The following is a 22,035-nucleotide window of genomic DNA, read 5'->3' on the forward strand; positions in this document are numbered from 1 at the left end:
AACAGGTCTGATTGGTGACCAGTCTACTAACTCCTTTATCACCTCTAACAGGTCTGATTGGTGACCAGTCTAGTAACTCCTTTATCACCTCTAACAGGTCTGATTGGTGACCAGTCTAGCAACTCCTTTATCACCTCTAACAGGTCTGATTGGTGACCAGTCTACTAACTCCTTTATCACCTCTAACAGGTCTGATTGGTGACCAGTCTAGTAACTCCTTTATCACCTCAAACAGGTCTGATTGGTGACCAGTCTACTAACTCCTTTATCACATCTAACAGGTCTGATTGGTGACCAGTCTACTAACTCCTTTATCACCTCTAACAGGTCTGATTGGTGACCAGTCTAGTAACTCCTTTATCACCTCTAACAGGTCTGATTGGTGACCAGTCTAGCAACTCCTTTATCACCTCTAACAGGTCTGATTGGTGACCAGTCTACTAACTCCTTTATCACCTCTAACAGGTCTGATTGGTGACCAGTCTAGCAACTCCTTTATCACCTCTAACAGGTCTGATTGGTGACCAGTCTGGAAACTCCTTTATCACCTCTAACAGGTCTGATTGGTGACCAGTCTAGTAACTCCTTTATCACCTCTAACAGGTCTGATTGGTGACCAGTCTAGTAACTCCTTTATCACCTCTAATAGGTCTGATTGGTGACCAGTCTACTAACTCCTTTATCACCTCTAACAGGTCTGATTGGTGACCAGTCTAGTAACTCCTTTATCACCTCTAACAGGTCTGATTGGTGACCAGTCTACTAACTCCTTTACCACCTCTAACAGGTCTGATTGGTGACCAGTCTACCAACTCCTTTATCACCTCTAACAGGTCTGATTGGTGACCAGTCTAGTAACTCCTTTATCACCTCTAACAGGTCTGATTGGTGACCAGTCTAGCAACTCCTTTATCACCTCTAACAGTTCTGATTGGTGACCAGTCTACTAACTCCTTTATCACCTCTAACAGGTCTGATTGGTGACCAGTCTACTAACTCCTTTATCACATCTAACAGGTCTGATTGGTGACCAGTCTACTAACTCCTTTATCACCTCTAACAGGTCTGATTGGTGACCAGTCTAGTAACTCCTTTATCACCTCTAACAGGTCTGATTGGTGACCAGTCTAGCAACTCCTTTATCACCTCTAACAGGTCTGATTTGTGACCAGTCTACTAACTCCTTTATCACCTCTAACAGGTCTGATTGGTGACCAGTCTAGTAACTCCTTTATCACCTCTATCAGGTCTGATTGGTGACCAGTCTACTAACTCCTTTACCACCTCTAACAGGTCTGATTGGTGACCAGTCTAGTAACACCTTTATCACCTCTAACAGGTCTGATTGGTGACCAGTCTACTAACTCCTTTATCACCTCTAACAGGTCTGATTGGTGACCAGTCTACCAACTCCTTTATCACCTCTAACAGGTCTGATTGGTGACCAGTCTACTAACTCCTTTATCACCTCTATCAGGTCTGATTGGTGACCAGTCTACTAACTCCTTTACCACCTCTAACAGGTCTGATTGGTGACCAGTCTAGTAACTCCTTTATCACATCTAACAGGTCTGATTGGTGACCAGTCTACTAACTCCTTTATCACCTCTAACAGGTCTGATTGGTGACCAGTCTGGAAACTCCTTTATCACCTCTAACAGGTCTGATTGGTGACCAGTCTACTAACTCCTTTATCACCTCTAACAGGTCTGATTGGTGACCAGTCTAGTAACTCCTTTATCACCTCTAAAAGGTCTGATTGGTGACCAGTCTAGTAACTCCTTTATCACCTCTAACAGGTCTGATTGGTGAACAGTCTAGTAACTCCTTTATCACCTCTAACAGGTCTGATTGGTGACCAGTCTAGTATCTCCTTTATCACCTCTAACAGGTCTGATTGGTGACCAGTCTGGAAACTCCTTTATCACCTCTAGCAGGTCTGATTGGTGACCAGTCTAGTAACTCCTTTATCACCTCTAACAGGTCTGATTGGTGACCAGTCTAGCAACTCCTTTATCACCTCTAACAGGTCTGATTGGTGACCAGTCTACTAACTCCTTTATCACCTCTAACAGGTCTGATTGGTGACCAGTCTAGTAACTCCTTTATCACCTCAAACAGGTCTGATTGGTGACCAGTCTACTAACTCCTTTATCACATCTAACAGGTCTGATTGGTGACCAGTCTACTAACTCCTTTATCACCTCTAACAGGTCTGATTGGTGACCAGTCTAGTAACTCCTTTATCACCTCTAACAGGTCTGATTGGTGACCAGTCTAGTAACTCCTTTATCACCTCTAAAAGGTCTGATTGGTGACCAGTCTAGTAACTCCTTTATCACCTCTAACAGGTCTGATTGGTGAACAGTCTAGTAACTCCTTTATCACCTCTAACAGGTCTGATTGGTGACCAGTCTAGTATCTCCTTTATCACCTCTAACAGGTCTGATTGGTGACCAGTCTGGAAACTCCTTTATCACCTCTAGCAGGTCTGATTGGTGACCAGTCTAGTAACTCCTTTATCACCTCTAACAGGTCTGATTGGTGACCAGTCTAGCAACTCCTTTATCACCTCTAACAGGTCTGATTGGTGACCAGTCTACTAACTCCTTTATCACCTCTAACAGGTCTGATTGGTGACCAGTCTAGTAACTCCTTTATCACCTCAAACAGGTCTGATTGGTGACCAGTCTACTAACTCCTTTATCACATCTAACAGGTCTGATTGGTGACCAGTCTACTAACTCCTTTATCACCTCTAACAGGTCTGATTGGTGACCAGTCTAGTAACTCCTTTATCACCTCTAACAGGTCTGATTGGTGACCAGTCTAGTAACTCCTTTATCACCTCTAACAGGTCTGATTGGTGAACAGTCTAGTAACTCCTTTATCACCTCTAACAGGTCTGATTGGTGACCAGCCTACCAACTCCTTTATCACCTCTAACAGGTCTGATTGGTGACCAGTCTGGAAACTCCTTTATCACCTCTAACAGGTCTGATTGTTGACCAGTCTGGAAACTCCTTTATCACCTCTAACAGGTCTGATTGGTGACCAGTCTAGTAACTCCTTTATCACCTCTAACAGGTCTGATTGGTGACCAGTCTAGTAACTCCTTTATCACCTCTAACAGGTCTGATTGGTGACCAGTCTAGTAACTCCTTTATCACCTCTAACAGGTCTGATTGGTGACCAGTCTAGTAACTCCTTTATCACCTCTAGCAGGTCTGATTGGTGACCAGTCTAGTAACTCCTTTATCACCTCTAACAGGTCTGATTGGTGACCAGTCTACTAACTCCTTTATCACATCTAACAGGTCTGATTGGTGACCAGTCTACTAACTCCTTTATCACCTCTAACAGGTCTGATTGGTGACCAGTCTGGAAACTCCTTTATCACCTCTAACAGGTCTGATTGGGGACCAGTCTGGAAACTCCTTTATCACCTCTAACAGGTCTGATTGGTGACCAGTCTAGTAACTCCTTTACCACCTCAAACAGGTCTGATTGGTGACCAGTCTAGTAACTCCTTTATCACCTCAAACAGGTCTGATTGGTGACCAGTCTAGTAACTCCTTTATCACCTCAAACAGGTCTGATTGGTGACCAGCCTACTAAATCCTAGTAGGGAAGAACTTTGTGGTATGGAACACAGCCCAGCCCAGGACTAGGATCACTTTCAGTATCATTTCCTGTCATCTCTGGGCTCTTCATGGGTAGTCCTGCCCCCAGAGTAAATAATGATACACAAACACACAGACAGAAAAGCTTGCAGATCATCCAATCATCTTCTCACACGGCCTCATACAGATGTACAGGGACACCGAGCACCAGAGAACAAGAGATTACATTTAATATAAACACCAGGTACAGTAAAAACGTTTATGATGTGCTTTTTTGTGATCTAGTTTGTCTTTACTAAACAAGTTTGATCTAGTCTGTCCTTACTAAACAAGTTAGATCTGGTCTGTCCTTACTGAACAAGTTAGATCTAGTCTGTCTTTACTAAACAAGTTAGATCTGGTCTGTCCTTACTGAACAAGTTAGAGCTAGTCTGTCCTCACTAAACAAGTTAGATCTGGTCTGTCCTTACTAAACAAGTTAGAGCTAGTCTGTCCTTACTAAACAAGTTAGATCTAGTCTGTCTTTACTAAACAAGTTAGATCTAGTCTGTCCTTACTAAACAAGTTAGATCTAGTCTGTCCTTACTAAACAAGTTAGAGCTAGTCTGTCCTTACTAAACAAGTTAGATCTAGTCTGTCTTTACTAAACAATTTAGATCTGGTCTGTCCTTACTGAACAAGTTAGAGCTAGTCTGTCCTTACTAAACAAGTTAGATCTAGTCTGTCTTTACTAAACATGTTAGATCTGGTCTGTCCTTACTAAACAAGTTAGATCTAGTCTGTCTTTACTTAACAAGTCTGCCCCCCCTCCATCTACACCTGCTCCTACAACTGCATTGTTTGCTGTTTGGGGTTTTAGGCTGGTTTCTGTACAGCACTTTGAGATATCAGCTGATGTACGAAGGGCTTCATAAATACATTTCTGTACATTTGTAAATTTATAAATACATTTGATTTGATTGAAGTGGATTTATCAAGTGACATCAATAAGGGATCATATCTTTCACCTGGATTCACCTGGTCAGTCTGTGTCATGGAAAGAGCAGTTCTTCCTAATGTTTTATACACTCAGTGAATATTTATATACTTTTTTACATGAAGTCTTTCCAGAATAATAAAGCACTACTATCAAAATGTATTAACTTTTAATAAGTTGACGTTCCCTGAAACCTGACAGATGGTGGCTGATAATATATACAGTATCATCCCATTTTCTCTGCATTAAAACATGGTACGGTAAGAGACAGATTTCCCTTCTGTTTATGACGTTCACTTTAACTTGAACAGGCATACTGTTTTGTAACTATTTAAACCTTTTAACTTGAACAGGCATACTGTTTTGTAACTGTTTAAACCTTATAACTTGAACAGGCATACTGTTTTGTAACTGTTTAAACCTTTTAACTTGAACAGGCATACTGTTTTGTAACTGTTTATACCTTTTAACTTGAACAGGCATACTGTTTTGTAACTGTTTAAACCTTATAACTTTAACAGGTATATGTGTTTAACTATAAAACTATACTGTTTTTGGAACTATTTAAACCTTGCATTCATTGTCATGTAGTTACATGTTTTAAATTTCCCTTTAAGTTTCATGTTCCTGGATCCTTCAGGAGATTATATTTCAAACTAACACTTGACTCATCCAGGCATGGTCCCAAATGACACCCTGGGTCCTGTTCAAAAGAAGGGCACTATATAGGGAATAGGGTGGCATTTGGGACTCAAAGTGTATTGTCCGTTGATGGAAGTGCTGCCAAATTCTTCTAAGTGAAAATGTGCTCAAACCTGCCTGGCTGTTCATGTTGATGACGTTTCATGGTAATCGTCAAGAGGGCTCACGTTACTAGGTTACCACAGGTATTTTAGGCCGACGGTAACAACTGTCCTATTGTCACTAGTAGAAAGAGGAGGAAGGGAAGCGCTACTGAGGCACACAATAGTACATTCTGGTAGACAGAAGGGGCTCTTTGGTAAAAGGGGTAAATTGGTCATCAAAAAGAAAGGAGGACCAAGGCATCTTCATATAATTAATTAAAATGCCTTTAATTGTAGGTTCAATAGAAACAAAGTTTTAAAAATCCGACGTGTTTCGGATGCATGGCCTTCGTCAGGGATTTGCTTTCGTCTGATTTTTAAAAGTTTGTTTCTATTGAACAGGCCATATTAATAAAGGCATTATAATTAATGATATGAAGAGTGCCTTGGTCCTCCTTTCTATTTGATGTCCTATTGTCACGTTCCACAGCAAGAAAACCAAATATGTCACTGAAACAGAAGGGGGAACTGTCAGGACCCGGTTTCGAACCTGGGTCTCCGGAGTGAGAAACAGTCACTTAACCAACTGAGCCACAAATAGTCAGCAGAACCCAGAAGATGAGGCAGACACAGCAGTACTTAAGACGGTGTATTTAATAAAGAAAAAATCTTTAAATACAAAAAATGGCAAATCCAAAAGGTGGTAGGAAAAGCACAAAAAGGCCTCAAAAGAAACTCACAAAAAATAAACAAAAACAAAAAAAACAGAATACCACAAGAGCGTCACCCGGAATCGACAAGAGTACACAGAACACTAGGGCAGGGTGCTAACATACAAACACAGAGCACAGAACTGAGGGAAACTAAGGGTTTAAATACAATTAGAGGAAACGAGGCACAGGTGCAAATAATTAATGGGAATCAAGGGAAAAACATAAGGACAAAAAGCACAATGGGGGCATCTACTGACCAAAACCCGGAACAACCCTGGCCAAATCCTGACAGAATCCCCCCCCTAGGAACGGCTCCTGACGTTCCTACCAGCTCTCTCAGGGTGGAGGACCCTGAACTGACGAATGAGGTCAGGGTCCAGGATGTCTTTGGCAGGAACCCAGGAGCGCTCTTCAGGACCGTAGCCTTCCCAGTCCACCAGATACTGCCAGGACCGCTGCACCCGGCGGGAATCCAGTATCCGGTGGACGGTATAAGCCGGCTGGCCTCCAATGACACGAGGCGGAGGGGAGGTCTGTCTGCCGGGACAAGGGGAGAAAAAACAACAGGTTTTAACAATGAAACATGAAATGTGGGATTAATCTTAAGGGATCTGGGTAAGTGTAGGCGATAAGAAACTGGGTTAACTCTCCTGGCAACCTTGAAGGGACCGATGTATTTTTGGGACAGCTTGCGAGACTCCACCCGTAGAGGTAAGTCTCTTGTGGAGAGCCAGACTCTCTGGCCGGGGCGCAGGGTAGGCCCGGGACGGCGACGTCTGTTGGCTTGTTGTTGATACCTCTGTGAGGAACGCATAAGATTAAGACGGGTCTTCCTCCACATAAGCCGACAGCGTCTGACGAACTTCAAGGCTGAAGGCACTCTGACTTCTGCCTCCTGGTCCGGGAACAATGGAGGAGCATAGCCAAACTGACACTCGTGCGGGGACATACCAGTGGAGGAGGAGCGCAAGGTGTTGTGCGCGTATTCGGCCCAAACAATAAAGGATGACCATGTGGACGGGTTGTCACGAGTCATACATCGGAGGGTGGTTTCCAGCTCTTGATTCATCCTCTCTGTTTGGCCGTTGGACTCCGGATGGTACCCTGAAGATAGACTGGCAGAAGCCCCCATGAGTTGGCAGAAGGCCTTCCAAAACCTTGAGGCGAACTGGGGACCTCTGTCAGAAACCACATCTTGAGGAATGCCGAAGACTCGGAACACATGATTAATTACCAACTCAGCCGTTTCCTTGGCAGAAGGTAACTTAGTCAGAGGGACGAACCTGGCCGCCTTTGAAAACCTGTCGATTATGACTAGGATAGTAGTATTGCCATGGGATGGAGGAAGTCCAGTAATAAAGTCCAATGAGATATGGGACCAGGGTCTGTGGGGAACAGGTAAAGGGTGAAGGAGTCCTTGAGGGCGGAGGTGAGAAGATTTGCCCTGGCAGCACACGGGGCAGGCATTGACGAAAGTGGCAACGTCTTCTCTTATGGTAGGCCACCAGAACTTACGCTGGATGAACTCCAAGGTGCGACCTACGCCCGGATGACAGGTGAGGCGAGAGGAGTGCCCCCACAGAAGGACCTGAGTCCTCACTGCCTTGGGGACAAACAACCGATTGGCAGGGCCTCCTTTAGGGTCCGGTTCGCTAGCTTGAGCACGTCTCACGGTATCCTCAACTTGCCACGAGATCGGAGCCACAATCTTAGCAGCAGGAAGGACAGGCATGTCCGTGTCATCTCGAATGGCAGGAGCGTAGACTCGGGACAGGGCATCCGGTTTGAGATTCTTCGACCCGGGCCGATAGGTGAGGATAAACTGGAATCGATTGAAGAAAAGAGACCATCTAGCTTGTCTAGAGTTCAATCGCTTCGCCTGCTGGATATACTCCAGATTTTTGTGGTCCGTAAGCACTTGAAACGGGTGAGAAGCCCCCTCGAGCCAGTGTCTCCATTCCTTCAATGCCATCTTAACCGCTAGGAGTTCACGATCCCCACATCGTAGTTCCTCTCAGTCGGGGTAAGCCGGTGTGAGAAGAAAGCGCACGGATGAAGCTTCTTGTCTTCACCCTCTGAGACAGGACAGCTCCAACACCAACCTCTGATGCGTCTACCTCCACCACAAATGGTTCATCCGTAGTCGGTAGTATCAGGATGGGAGCAGAGAGGACGCGCTGCTTGAGTCCTTGGAAGGCCGTCTCAGCTTCTCTTCCCCACAAAAACCTTGCATTGCCACCTTTGGTTAAAGCTGAGAGAGGAGCTGCCACCAAACTGAAGTTCTTGATGAACTTGCGGTAAAAGTTTGTGAAGCCCAGGAAACGCTGAACATCCTTAACGGATTTGGGGGTGGGCCAATCCGCTACCGCCCCTACCTTCCTAGGGTCCATTTGGACTCGACCGGGTTCCACTACAAATCCCAGGAATTGTACTCGGGATGAATGGAATTCACATTTTTCCGGCTTAACGTACAGATGGCTGTCTAGGAGGCGTTTGAGTACTTGTCTGACATGCTTAGTGTGTTCTTGAAGGGAGCTCGAAAAGATGAGGATGTCATCCAAGTAAACGAACACAAATATGTTAAGCATATCCCTAAGCACATCGTTTATGAGCGCTTGGAACACCGCTGGGGCGTTGGTCAGGCCGAAGGGCATCACCAAGTATTCATAGTGACCAGTAGGCGTGTTGAAAGCGGTCTTCCACTCGTCACCAGGTCTGATCCGCACAAGATGGTATGCGTTCCGCAGGTCAAGCTTAGTGAAAACAACTGCTTCCTGGAGCAGCTCGAAGGCTGTGGCCATAAGGGGTAGCGGGTAACGGTTACGGACGGTTATGGCATTGAGTCCCCGGTAGTCGATGCAAGGACGTAATCCACCGTCTTTCTTGGCCACAAAGAAAAACCCTGCTCCCGCCGGGAGGTGGATGGACGCATGAGGCCTGCTTCCAGAGCGTCCTTGATGTAGGTATCCATAGCAGCTCGTTCGGGTGGAGATAGGGAAAAGATCCGACCCCTGGGGGGCAAGTGCCCGGAAACAGGTCGATGGGGCAATCGTAAGGTCTATGGGGTGGTAGCATGGTGGCCCTCTGTTTGCTAAACACCAGTTTGAGGTCATGGTAACACTCGGGAACTCGGGTCAGGTCGATGGATTCTAAAGACTCGGGAGTAGAACTCGGGGAATTCTGGAAAATACAAGTAGCTTGGCACGTAGGACCCCACTGCTTGATAGTGCCCACAGACCAGTCGATGTGAGGGTTATGGCTGTGAAGCCAGGGGTATCCAAGGACGAGAGGGAACTCGGAACAGGAGATCAAATGAAAGTTCATCAATTCCTGGTGTTGTGAAACTGAAAGTCGCAAGGAGGTAGTGACATGAGTGACAAGTCCAGATCCCAAAGGGCTTCCATCCAATGTAGTAACCCTCATGGGGTCACTTAGAGGTTCAGAGGGAACGCCATTCTCCTTCGCCCAGACACCATCCATGAAGTTACCTGCGGCTCCAGAGTCTACCAAGGCTTGAAGGTGAAGCTTGTGGTTGTCCCAGGAGAGGGTGACTGGAATGAGCAGACGGGAGTTGGACGGATGGGAGGAGGTTATGTTTCCCGTTACAGTTCCCCCGGTCTGTACGGGACAGAGCGTTTCCCTGGAGCCCGGGACACGTGGAACGGAAATGGCCTGGTTTGCCGCAATATAGACAGCGTCGCTCCTCATCCGGCGGTCTCTCTCAGCCTGGGAGATGCGTCCAATCTGCATGGGTTCCGGTGGAGCCAGCGATGATAAAGGTGGGGACTCTGAGCTGGGACTGATAGGGGCTAGAGGTCTACGGTTGAGTTCTCTCTCTCTCAGACGCTGGTCAATGCGTGAGGCCAACTTGATCAGGGACTCGAGATTGTCCGGTGGTTCCCGAGTGGCCAGTTCATCTTGGATAGTGTCGGAAAGGCCTTTCAGAAAGCACACCGTGAGCGCCTCGTTGTTCCAGCCACTCGCTGCTGCCACCGTGCGGAACTGGATGGCATAGTCCGTCACGCTGCGCCAACCTTGATGGAGAGTCAGGAGCTGTTTGGCTGAGTCAGAACCACTGCTTGGGCCTTGAAACACTCGTTTGAATTCCTCAGCAAAGGCAGAGTAGCTGGCACAGCAGGAACTATGGGCATCCCACACAGCAGTAGCCCAGGCCAGGGCTTTTTCCGACAGCAGGGTGATGATATATGCGATCTTAGACCGGTCGGTGGGAAACGACGAGGGTTGCAGCTCAAAGGAGAGAGAACATTGAGTGAGAAACCCTTTACAAGCACTTGGATCACCTGAGAACCGTTGGGGAGGTGGAAGACGAGGTTCAGCCAGGGGGTTAACTGCCATGGGTACGTGAACCTGAGGTACTGGGACGGGAACTGTTGCCGGGGTAAGTCGATCAGATATTTGCTTAATGGAAGTCAGCATCTCCGACAGAAGATGAGAATGTCTAGCCATTAAGGCCTCTTGCTGAACCAGGGTGGCTTCGTGGCGTTGGACAGTCTCCTGGTGGTGGGACAGCGTGGCAAAAAGGTCCTGGGAACTGGCTGCCTCTGGGTTCATTTTTGGCTCTGTGTTTCTGTCAGGACCCGGTTTCGAACCTGGGTCTCCGGAGTGAGAAACAGTCACTTAACCAACTGAGCCACAAATAGTCAGCAGAACCCAGAAGATGAGGCAGACACAGCAGTACTTAAGACGGTGTATTTAATAAAGAAAAAATCTTTAAATACAAAAAATGGCAAATCCAAAAGGTGGTAGGAAAAGCACAAAAAGGCCTCAAAAGAAACTCACAAAAAATAAACAAAAACAAAAAAAACAGAATACCACAAGAGCGTCACCCGGAATCGACAAGAGTACACAGAACACTAGGGCAGGGTGCTAACATACAAACACAGAGCACAGAACTGAGGGAAACTAAGGGTTTAAATACAATTAGAGGAAACGAGGCACAGGTGCAAATAATTAATGGGAATCAAGGGAAAAACATAAGGACAAAAAGCACAATGGGGGCATCTACTGACCAAAACCCGGAACAACCCTGGCCAAATCCTGACAGGAACTAACAAAGAGTCACTGACAGCAACCAAAACGACAAGGCTTTAGGGGTTTTAGGAGGGGTTCTGAAAGACACTCATGGTGTCCACTGAACGTTGCCTAGCAACAACAACTGGAGCCTAAAAGACACCCACCATGAGACCCACTCAATTCACCAAGAACAGGCAAACAAAATGAAAACACACACCAAACTTAAAGACATGAAGTAAACCACAACTAAAGGAGTTAACCCTCCACATCTATCAAGACAACTAGAGGAGTTAACCTTCCACATCTCTCAAGACAACTAAAGGAGTTAACCCTCCACATCTCTCAAGACAACTAAAGGAGTTAACCCTCCACATCTATCAAGACAACTAGAGGAGTTAACCCTCCACATCTCTAAAACAACTAAAGGAGTTAACCCTCCACAACTAGAGGAGTTAACCCTCCACATCTATCAAGACAACTAAAGGAGTTAACCCTCCACATCTCTAAAACAACTAAAGGAGTTAACCCTCCACATCTATCAAGACAACTAGAGGAGGTAACCTCCACATCTATCAAGACATCTAAATGAGTTAACCCTCCACATCTAAATCAAATCAAATCAAATGTTTTATTTGTCACATACACATGGTTAGCAGATGTTAATGCGAGTGTAGCGAAATGCTTGTGCTTCTAGTTCCGACAATGCAGTAATAACCCACAAGTAATCTAACTAACAATTCCTAAACTACTGTCTTATACACAGTGTAAGGGGATAAAGAATATGTACATAAGGATATATGAATGAGTGATGGTACAGAGCAGCATAGGCAAGATACAGTAGATGGTATCGAGTACAGTATATATATATGAGATGAGTATGTAAACAAAGTGGCATAGTTAAAGTGGCTAGTGATACATGTATTACATAAGGATGCAGTCGATGATATAGAGTACAGTATATACGTATGCATATGAGATGAATAATGTAGGGTAAGTAACATTATATAAGGTAGCATTGTTTAAAGTGGCTAGTGATATATTTACATAATTTCCCATCAATTCCCATTATTAAAGTGGCTGGAGTTGAGTCAGTGTCAGTGTGTTGGCAGCAGCCACTCAATGTTAGTGGTGGCTGTTTAACAGTCTGATGGCCTTGAGATAGAAGCTGTTTTTCAGTCTCTCGGTCCCAGCTTTGATGCACCTGTACTGACCTCGCCTTCTGGATGATAGCGGGGTGAACAGGCAGTGGCTCGGGTGGTTGATGTCCTTGATGATCTTTATGGCCTTCCTGTAACATCGGGTGGTGTAGGTTTCCTGGAGGGCAGGTAGTTTGCCCCCGGTGATGCGTTGTGCAGACCTCACTACCCTCTGGAGAGCCTTACGGTTGAGGGCGGAGCAGTTGCCGTACCAGGCGGTGATACAGCCCGCCAGGATGCTCTCGATTGTGCATCTGTAGAAGTTTGTGAGTGCTTTTGGTGACAAGTTGAATTTCTTCAGCCTCCTGAGGTTGAAGAGGCGCTGCTGCGCCTTCTTCACGATGCTGTCTGTGTGAGTGGACCAATTCAGTTTGTCTGTGATGTGTATGCCGAGGAACTTAAAACTTGCTACTCTCTCCACTATCAAGACAACTAAAGGAGTTAACCCTCCACATCTATCAAGACAACTAGAGGAGTTAACCCTCCACATCTATCAAGACAACTGGAGGAGTTAACCCTCCACATCTATCAAGACATCTAGAGGAGTTAACCCTCCACATCTATCAAGACAACTAGAGGAGTTAACCCTCCACATCTATCAAGACAACTAGAGGAGTTAACCCTCCACATCTATCAAGACAACTAAAGGTGTTAACCCTCCACATCTATCAAGACAACTAAAGGAGTTAACCCTCCACATCTATCAAGACAACTAGAGGTGTTAACCCTCCACATCTATCAAGACAACTAGAGGAGTTAACCCTCCACATCTATCAAGACAACTAGAGGAGTTAACCCTCCACATCTATCAAGACAACTAGAGGAGTTAACCCTCCACATCTATCAAGACAACTAAAGGTGTTAACCCTCCACATCTATCAAGACAACTAAAGGAGTTAACCCTCCACATCTATCAAGACAACTAGAGGAGTTAACCCTCCACATCTATCAAGACAACTAAAGGAGTTAACCCTCCACATCTATCAAGACATCTAGAGGAGGTAACCCTCCACATCTATCAAGACATCTAGAGGTGTTAACCCTCCACATCTATCAAGACAACTAAAGGTGTTAACCCTCCACATCTATCAAGACAACTAAAGGAGTTAACCCTCCACATCTATCAAGACAACTAGAGGTGCTGTTCGGTTCTAATTGACTCAACGGACAAGTATATATATATCCTCCAATGTAGGCACTCCTCCTTCTCTCCAACCCTTTCAACTTTTATGGTTTGACAGGAAGACGAAGCGATAGAGTAATATTATGGTGACCTGACCTCAACCCCCTTGATGCCTAAACCAAAGCTCTCCACCCGTATCACCTATAGTTCTCCTGTGACTTCCTCTCATCCACCCAACACATTCCTACAGATAACCATTAACTTCTGATGTACCAACCAGTCTCAATCACCCCTCAGATACTATAGTATTACTACGACCAGTCTCTATCACCCCTCAGATACTATAGTATTACTACAACCAGTCTCTATCACCCCTCAGATACTATAGTATTACTACAACCAGTCTCAATCACCCCTCAGATACTATAGTATTACTACGACCAGTCTCTATCACCCCTCAGATACTATAGTATTACTACAACCAGTCTCTATCACCCCTCAGATACTATAGTATTACTACAACCAGTCTCTATCACCCCTCAGATACTATAGTATTACTACAACCAGTCTCTATCACCCCTCAGATACTATAGTATTACTGATGTAACAACCAGTCTCAATCACCCCTCAGATACTATAGTATTACTGATGTAACAACCAGTCTCAATCACCCCTCAGATACTATAGTATTACTACAACCAGTCTCTATCACCCCTCAGATACTATAGTATTACTGATGTACCAACCAGTCTCTATCACCCCTCAGATACTATAGTATTACTACAACCAGTCTCTATCACCCCTCAGATACTATAGTATTACTACAACCAGTCTCTATCACCCCTCAGATACTATAGTATTACTACAACCAGTCTCTATCACCCCTCAGATACTATAGTATTACTGATGTAACAACCAGTCTCAATCACCCCTCAGATACTATAGTATTACTGATGTAACAAACAGTCTCAATCACCCCTCAGATACTATAGTATTACTACAACCAGTCTCTATCACCCCTCAGATACTATAGTATTACTGATGTACCAACCAGTCTCTATCACCCCTCAGATACTATAGTATTACTACAACCAGTCTCTATCACCCCTCAGATACTATAGTATTACTACAACCAGTCTCTATCACCCCTCAGATACTATAGTATTACTACAACCAGTCTCTATCACCCCTCAGATACTATAGTATTACTGATGTAACAACCAGTCTCTATCTAGACAACTAGAGAAGTTAACCCTCCACATCTATCAAGACAACTAAAGGTGTTAACCCTCCATATCTATCAAGACAACTAAAGGAGTTGGACCAGCCACTCTTAAATATCACCTGGACCAGCCACTCTTAAATATCACCTGGGCCAGCCACTCTTAAATATCACCTGGGCCAGCCGCTCTTAAATATCACCTGGGCCAGCCACTCAAATATCACCTGGGCCAGCCGCTCTTTAATATCACCTGGGCCAGCCGCTCTTAAATATCACCTGGGCCAGCCACTCTTAAATATCACCTGGGCCAGCCACTCTTAAATATCACCTGGGCCAGCCGCTCTTAAATATCACCTGGGCCATCCACTCTTAAATATCACCTGGGCCAGCCACTCTTTAATATCACCTGGGCCATCCACTCTTAAATATCACCTGGGCCATCCACTCTTAAATATCACCTGGGCCAGCCACTCTTAAATATCACCTGGGCCAGCCGCTCTTAAATATCACCTGGGCCATCCACTCTTAAATATCACCTGGGCCATCCACTCTTTAATATCACCTGGGCCAGCCGCTCTTTAATATCACCTGGGCCAGCCACTCTTAAATATCACCTGGGCCAGCCACTCTTAAATATCACCTGGGCCAGCCACTCTTAAATATCACGTGGGCCAGCCGCTCTTAAATATCACCTGGGCCAGCCACTCTTAAATATCACCTGGGCCAGACACTTAAATATCACCTGGGCCAGCCACTCTTAAATATCACGTGGGCCAGCCGCTCTTAAATATCACCTGGGCCAGCCACTCTTAAATATCACCTGGGCCAGCCACTCTTAAATATCACCTGGGCCAGCCACTCTTAAATATCACCTGGGCCAGCCACTCTTAAATATCACCTGGGCCAGCCACTCTTAAATATCACCTGGGCCAGCCACTCTTAAATATCACGTGGGCCAGCCACTCTTTAATATCACCTGGGCCAGCCACTCTTTAATATCACCTGGGCCAGCCACTCTTAAATATCACCTGGGCCAGCCACTCTTAAATATCACCTGGGCCAGCCACTCTTAAATATCACCTGGGCCAGCCACTCTTTAATATCACCTGGGCCAGCCACTCTTAAATATCACCTGGGCCAGCCACTCTTAAATATCACCTGGGCCATCACAATTGAAGCAAATTCCAATGAATGAGATGGACAAGCCAGCACAGGTGTAACACATACTAACTAACGAGGTGACACCAATTGGTTGCCCCCACGTGCTAACATCCAACCTCGAAATACAAAAATATAATTAAACAGTCTGTAACACTTTTGCCAGTGTTGTGATGTAGGGAACAGCCACATTAGTACATTCCTGTGCAATAAAGGTCCAGACCTCTCAGCAGAGGCTTATACTGTATATGGAAGGTTTCTTTACTCTATCACCATGAACTGTGTTGTTTAATGCTGTCTGTTTTCTTTCTCTCTCTCTCTCTACCCCCCCTTCTCTCTATCCCTCTCTCTCTCCCTCCCCCAGGGATACCATGGTTCAAACATTGAACAATATGGAGGAGCTTAGAGATTCTTCGTTTGGTCGTCCCTCACCCAGGCACGGACTCAAGCTCCTTTTCTGGTTCGCCAAAGATCACATCGTCATCAGAAATGACAACCAGATGGTTGCAAATTGCGACCCCGAAGAGGGAGACTTTGGTTTCCATCACTTCCGCAACAGACTTGAGTGTGAAAACAATGTCTGCAAGAGGCTGCTTCCTGATGATGGCTACCCATTCTATGACGTGGGCAACCTCCACCGCCCAACATCTAAATCATTGCCTAAATATGTCCGTGAGGGCAACACTCATCACATAGATACCAGCAACATGGACCGCCTCATCATCAGTATGCGTCCAGACAGGATAGTGGATCAGGTCTATGTGACCCAGCACGAGGACCTGAGGAGCTTCGACCCGGTCAACACCTATTGCATCAGCAGGGGGTTGCTCATGATCATACGTCGCCATTCATTGAGTAACTTCCTGAAACAGGCGGGCTATTCCACCCATGAGCAAAATGTAATTATTGATCAGGGCACCACCCCCAGGGAGTCCAGGGATACCAGGATTGATATGGAAGGTGGATGCAGAGATGCACCCAGAGATGCACCAGGCTTCTGGGAAAGCTACTGTACCATACTGTAACCAGGCTTCTGGGAAAGCTACTGTACCATACTGTAACCAGGCTTCTGGGAAAGCTACTGTACCATACTGTAACCAGGCTTCTGGGAAAGCTACTGTACCATACTGTAACCAGGCTTCTGGGAAAGCTACTGTACCATACTGTAACCAGGCATCTGGGAAAGCTACTGTACCATACTGTAACCAGGCTTCTGGGAAAGCTACTGTACCATACTGTAACCAGGCTTCTGGGAAAGCTACTGTACCATACTGTAACCAGGCTTCTGGGAAAGCTACTGTACCATACTGTAACCAGGCTTCTGGGAAAGCTACTGTACCATACTGTAACCAGGCTTCTGGGAAAGCTACTGTACCATACTGTAACCAGGCTTCTGGGAAAGCTACTGTACCATACTGTAACCAGGCTTCTGGGAAAGCTACTGTACCATACTGTAACCAGGCTTCTGGGAAAGCTACTGTACCATACTGTAACCAGGCTTCTGGGAAAGCTACTGTACCATACTGTAACCAGGCTTCTGGGAAAGCTACTGTACCATACTGTAACCAGGCTTCTGGGAAAGCTACTGTACCATACTGTAACCAGGCTTCTGGGAAAGCTACTGTACCATACTGTAACCAGGCTTCTGGGAAAGCTACTGTACCATACTATAACCAGGCTTCTGGGAAAGCTACTGTACCATACTGTAACCAGGCATCTGGGAAAGCTACTGTACCATACTATAACCAGGCTTCTGGGAAAGCTACTGTACCATACTGTAACCAGGCTTCTGGGAAAGCTACTGTACCATACTGTAACCAGGCTTCTGGGAAAGCTACTGTACCATACTGTAAACAGGCTTCTGGGAAAGCTACTGTACCATACTGTAACCAGGCTTCTGGGAAAGCTACTGTACCATACTATAACCAGGCTTCTGGGAAAGCTACTGTACCATACTGTAACCAGGCTTCTGGGAAAGCTACTGTACCATACTGTAACCAGGCTTCTGGGAAAGCTACTGTACCATACTGTAACCAGGCTTCTGGGAAAGCTACTGTACCATACTGTAACCAGGCTTCTGGGAAAGCTACTGTACCATACTGTAACCAGGCATCTGGGAAAGCTACTGTACCATACTGTAACCAGGCTTCTGGGAAAGCTACTGTACCATACTGTAACCAGGCTTCTGGGAAAGCTACTGTACCATACTGTAACCAGGCTTCTGGGAAAGCTACTGTACCATACTGTAACCAGGCTTCTGGGAAAGCTACTGTACCATACTGTAACCAGGCTTCTGGGAAAGCTACTGTACCATACTGTAACCAGGCTTCTGGGAAAGCTACTGTACCATACTGTAACCAGGCTTCTGGGAAAGCTACTGTACCATACTGTAACCAGGCTTCTGGGAAAGCTACTGTACCATACTGTAACCAGGCATCTGGGAAAGCTACTGTACCATACTGTAACCAGGCATCTGGGAAAGCTACTGTACCATACTGTAACCAGGCTTCTGGGAAAGCTACTGTACCATACTGTAACCAGGCTTCTGGGAAAGCTACTGTACCATACTGTAACCAGGCTTCTGGGAAAGCTACTGTACCATACTGTAACCAGGCTTCTGGGAAAGCTACTGTACCATACTGTAACCAGGCTTCTGGGAAAGCTACTGTACCATACTGTAACCAGGCTTCTGGGAAAGCTACTGTACCATACTGTAACCAGGCTTCTGGGAAAGCTACTGTACCATACTGTAGATCAGTGTCCTTTAGTCCTGGTCCTGGGGACCCTGAAGGGGGGAACTGTTTAGTTTATTGCCCCAGCACTTTGCAGTTCATTTTGGTTTGTTAATTTTCACTAAAACATTTAGTCATTTATCAGACACTCTTATCCAGAGTGACTTCAGAGCATTAAACTAAAGGCAGGTAAACAACAACATCCTGTATCACAGTCAGAGCATTAAACTAAAGGCAGGTAAACAACAACTTCCTGTATCACAGTCAGAGCATTAAACTAAAGGCAGGTAAACAACAACATCCTGTATCACAGTCAGAGCATTAAACTCAAGGCAGGTAAACAACAACATCCTGTATCACAGTCAGAGCATTAAACTAAAGGCAGGTAAACAACAACTTCCTGTATCACAGTCAGAGCATTAAACTAAAGGCAGGTAAACAACAACATCCTGTATCACAGTCAGAGCATTAAACTAAAGGCAGGTAAACAACAACTTCCTGTATCACAGTCAGAGCATTAAACTAAAGGCAGGTAAACAACAACTTCCTGTATCACAGTCAGAGCATTAAACTAAAGGCAGGTAAACAACAACATCCTGTATCACAGTCAGAGCATTAAACTAAAGGCAGGTAAACAACAACATCCTGTATCACAGTCAGAGCATTAAACTAAAGGCAGGTAAACAACAACATCCTGTATCACAGTCAGAGCATTAAACTAAAGGCAGGTAAACAACAACATCCTGTATCACAGTCAGAGCATTAAACTAAAGGCAGGTAAACAACAACTTCCTGTATCACAGTCAGAGCATTAAACTAAAGGCAGGTAAACAACAACATCCTGTATCACAGTCAGAGCATTAAACTAAAGGCAGGTAAACAACAACATCCTGTATCACAGTCAGAGCATTAAACTAAAGGCAGGTAAACAACAACATCTTGTATCACAGTCAGAGCATTAAACTAAAGGCAGGTAAACAACAACTTCCTGTATCACAGTCAGAGCATTAAACTAAAGGCAGGTAAACAACAACATCTTGTATCACAGTCAGAGCATTAAACTAAAGGCAGGTAAACAACAACTTCCTGTATCACAGTCAGAGCATTAAACTAAAGGCAGGTAAACAACAACATCCTGTATCACAGTCAGAGCATTAAACTAAAGGCAGGTAAACAACAACATCCTGTATCACAGTCAGAGCATTAAACTAAAGGCAGGTAAACAACAACATCCTGTATCACAGTCAGAGCATTAAACTAAAGGCAGGTAAACAACAACTTCCTGTATCACAGTCAGAGCATTAAACTAAAGGCAGGTAAACAACAACATCCTGTATCACAGTCAGAGCATTAAACTAAAGGCAGGTAAACAACAACTTCCTGTATCACAGTCAGAGCATTAAACTAAAGGCAGGTAAACAACAACATCCTGTATCACAGTCAGGGCATTAAACTAAAGGCAGGTAAACAACAACTTCCTGTATCACAGTCAGAGCATTAAACTAAAGGCAGGTAAACAACAACTTCCTGTATCACAGTCAGTGCAAGTCAACTGTTTCTGTTACCATTACTGAGAGGGTTGTTGCTGTTGGGGCCTGCTACTGGTTAATGTACTTCTGTATTTTAAAATACAAAATACATGCATTTTAATTAAATACACTTGAAAATACACGTATCTTGTTGTTTCTTTTTCAAACATTGATCTTTATGTTATTTTGTCATTGTATTTTGACATTTTTCCCCTTTTCCTCTTCACTTCAACCCAGAACATGTGATGACATTAAATCAATGTAGTTTCCTCTTCACTTCAACCCAGAACATGTGATGACATTAAATCAATGTGGAAAGCTGATTGGCAAAACCAATCAACTACATAAGAGCATTTCATCTAGTGGCCGACAATGAATGCAACAAGTAATCATTCTCTAATTCTTTAGTGGCTAATTCATTGAGTCTATATACCAAATCTTGAGTCAATCTGATCTTTTACTAGGCAAGTCAGTTAAGAACAAATTTTTATTTTACAATGACTGCCTACCCCGGCCAAACCCGGACGACACTGGGCCAATTGTGCTATATAATAGACCCTGAGACCATGCTGACTACTCTACTGTGGTGTTATAGACCCTGAGACCACACTGACTGTTCTACTGTGGTGTTATAGACCCTGAGACCATGCTGACTGTTCTACTGTGGTGTTATAGACCCTGAGACCACGCTGACTACTCTACTGTGGTGTTATAGACCCTGAGACCACGCTGACTGTTCTACTGTGGTGCTATAGACCCTGAGACCACGCTGACTGTGGTGTTATAGATCCTGAGACCATGCTGACTGTGGTGTTATAGACCCTGAGACCATGCTGACTGTGGTGTTATAGACCCTGAGACCATGCTGAATGTTCTACTGTGGTGTTATAGACCCTGAGACCATGCTGACTGTTCTACTGTGGTGTTATAGACTCTGAGACCACGCTGACTGTGGTGTTATAGACCCTGAGACCATGCTGACTGTGGTGTTATAGACCCTGAGACCATGCTGACTGTTCTACTGTGGTGTTATAGACCCTGAGACTAGGCTGACTGTTCTACTGTGGTGTTATAGACTCTGAGACCATGCTGACTGTGGTGTTATAGACCCTGAGACCATGCTGACTACTCTACTGTGGTGTTATAGACCCTGAGACCATACTGACTGTTATGTGGTGTTATAGACCCTGAGACCATGCTGACTGTTATGTGGTGTTATAGACCCTGAGACCATGCTGACTGTTCTGTGGTGTTATAGACCCTGAGACCACGCTGACTGTTCTACTGTGGTGTTATAGACCCTGAGACCATGCTGACTGCTCTACTGTGGTGTTATAGACCCTGAGACCACGCCGACTGTTCTGTGGTGTTATAGACCCTGAGACCATGCTGACTACTCTACTGTGGTGTTATAGACCCTGAGACCATGCTGACTGTTCTACTGTGGTGTTATAGACCCTGAGACCATGCTGACTACTCTACTGTGGTGTTATAGACCCTGAGACCATGCTGACTGTTCTACTGTGGTGTTATAGACCCTGAGACCATGCTGACTACTCTACTGTGGTGTTATAGACCCTGAGACCATACTGACTACTCTACTGTGGTGTTATAGACCCTGAGACCATGCTGACTACTCTACTGTGGTGTTATAGACCCTGAGACCACGCCGACTGTTCTGTGGTGTTATAGACCCTGAGACCATGCTGACTACTCTACTGTGGTGTTATAGACCCTGAGACCATGCTGACTACTCTACTGTGGTGTTATAGACCCTGAGAACACACTGACTGTTCTACTGTGGTGTTATAGACCCTGAGACCATGCTGACTACTCTACTGTGGTGTTATAGACCCTGAGACCATGCTGACTACTCTACTGTGGTGTTATAGACCCTGAGACCACGCCGACTGTTCTGTGGTGTTATAGACCCTGAGACCATGC

The 22,035-nt window shown here is 45.1% G+C and overlaps 1 protein-coding gene across 1 annotated transcript; it reads left to right on the forward strand.

Moving 5' to 3' along the window:
- Window positions 1–3,697: 3,697 nt before the first annotated feature.
- On the forward strand, window positions 3,698–17,016 carry LOC135554755 (uncharacterized). Its single transcript, XM_064987187.1, has 2 exons — window positions 3,698–3,867; window positions 16,195–17,016. The coding sequence occupies exons 1-2, from the start codon at window positions 3,713–3,715 to the stop codon at window positions 16,853–16,855; spliced, it is 816 nt and encodes a 271-aa protein (XP_064843259.1). The 5' UTR covers window positions 3,698–3,712; the 3' UTR covers window positions 16,856–17,016.
- The last annotated feature ends 5,019 nt before the right edge of the window (window positions 17,017–22,035 follow it).

Source organism: Oncorhynchus masou, chromosome 14 (assembly GCF_036934945.1).
Source record: "Oncorhynchus masou masou isolate Uvic2021 chromosome 14, UVic_Omas_1.1, whole genome shotgun sequence".
Taxonomy (NCBI): Eukaryota; Metazoa; Chordata; class Actinopteri; order Salmoniformes; family Salmonidae; genus Oncorhynchus; species Oncorhynchus masou.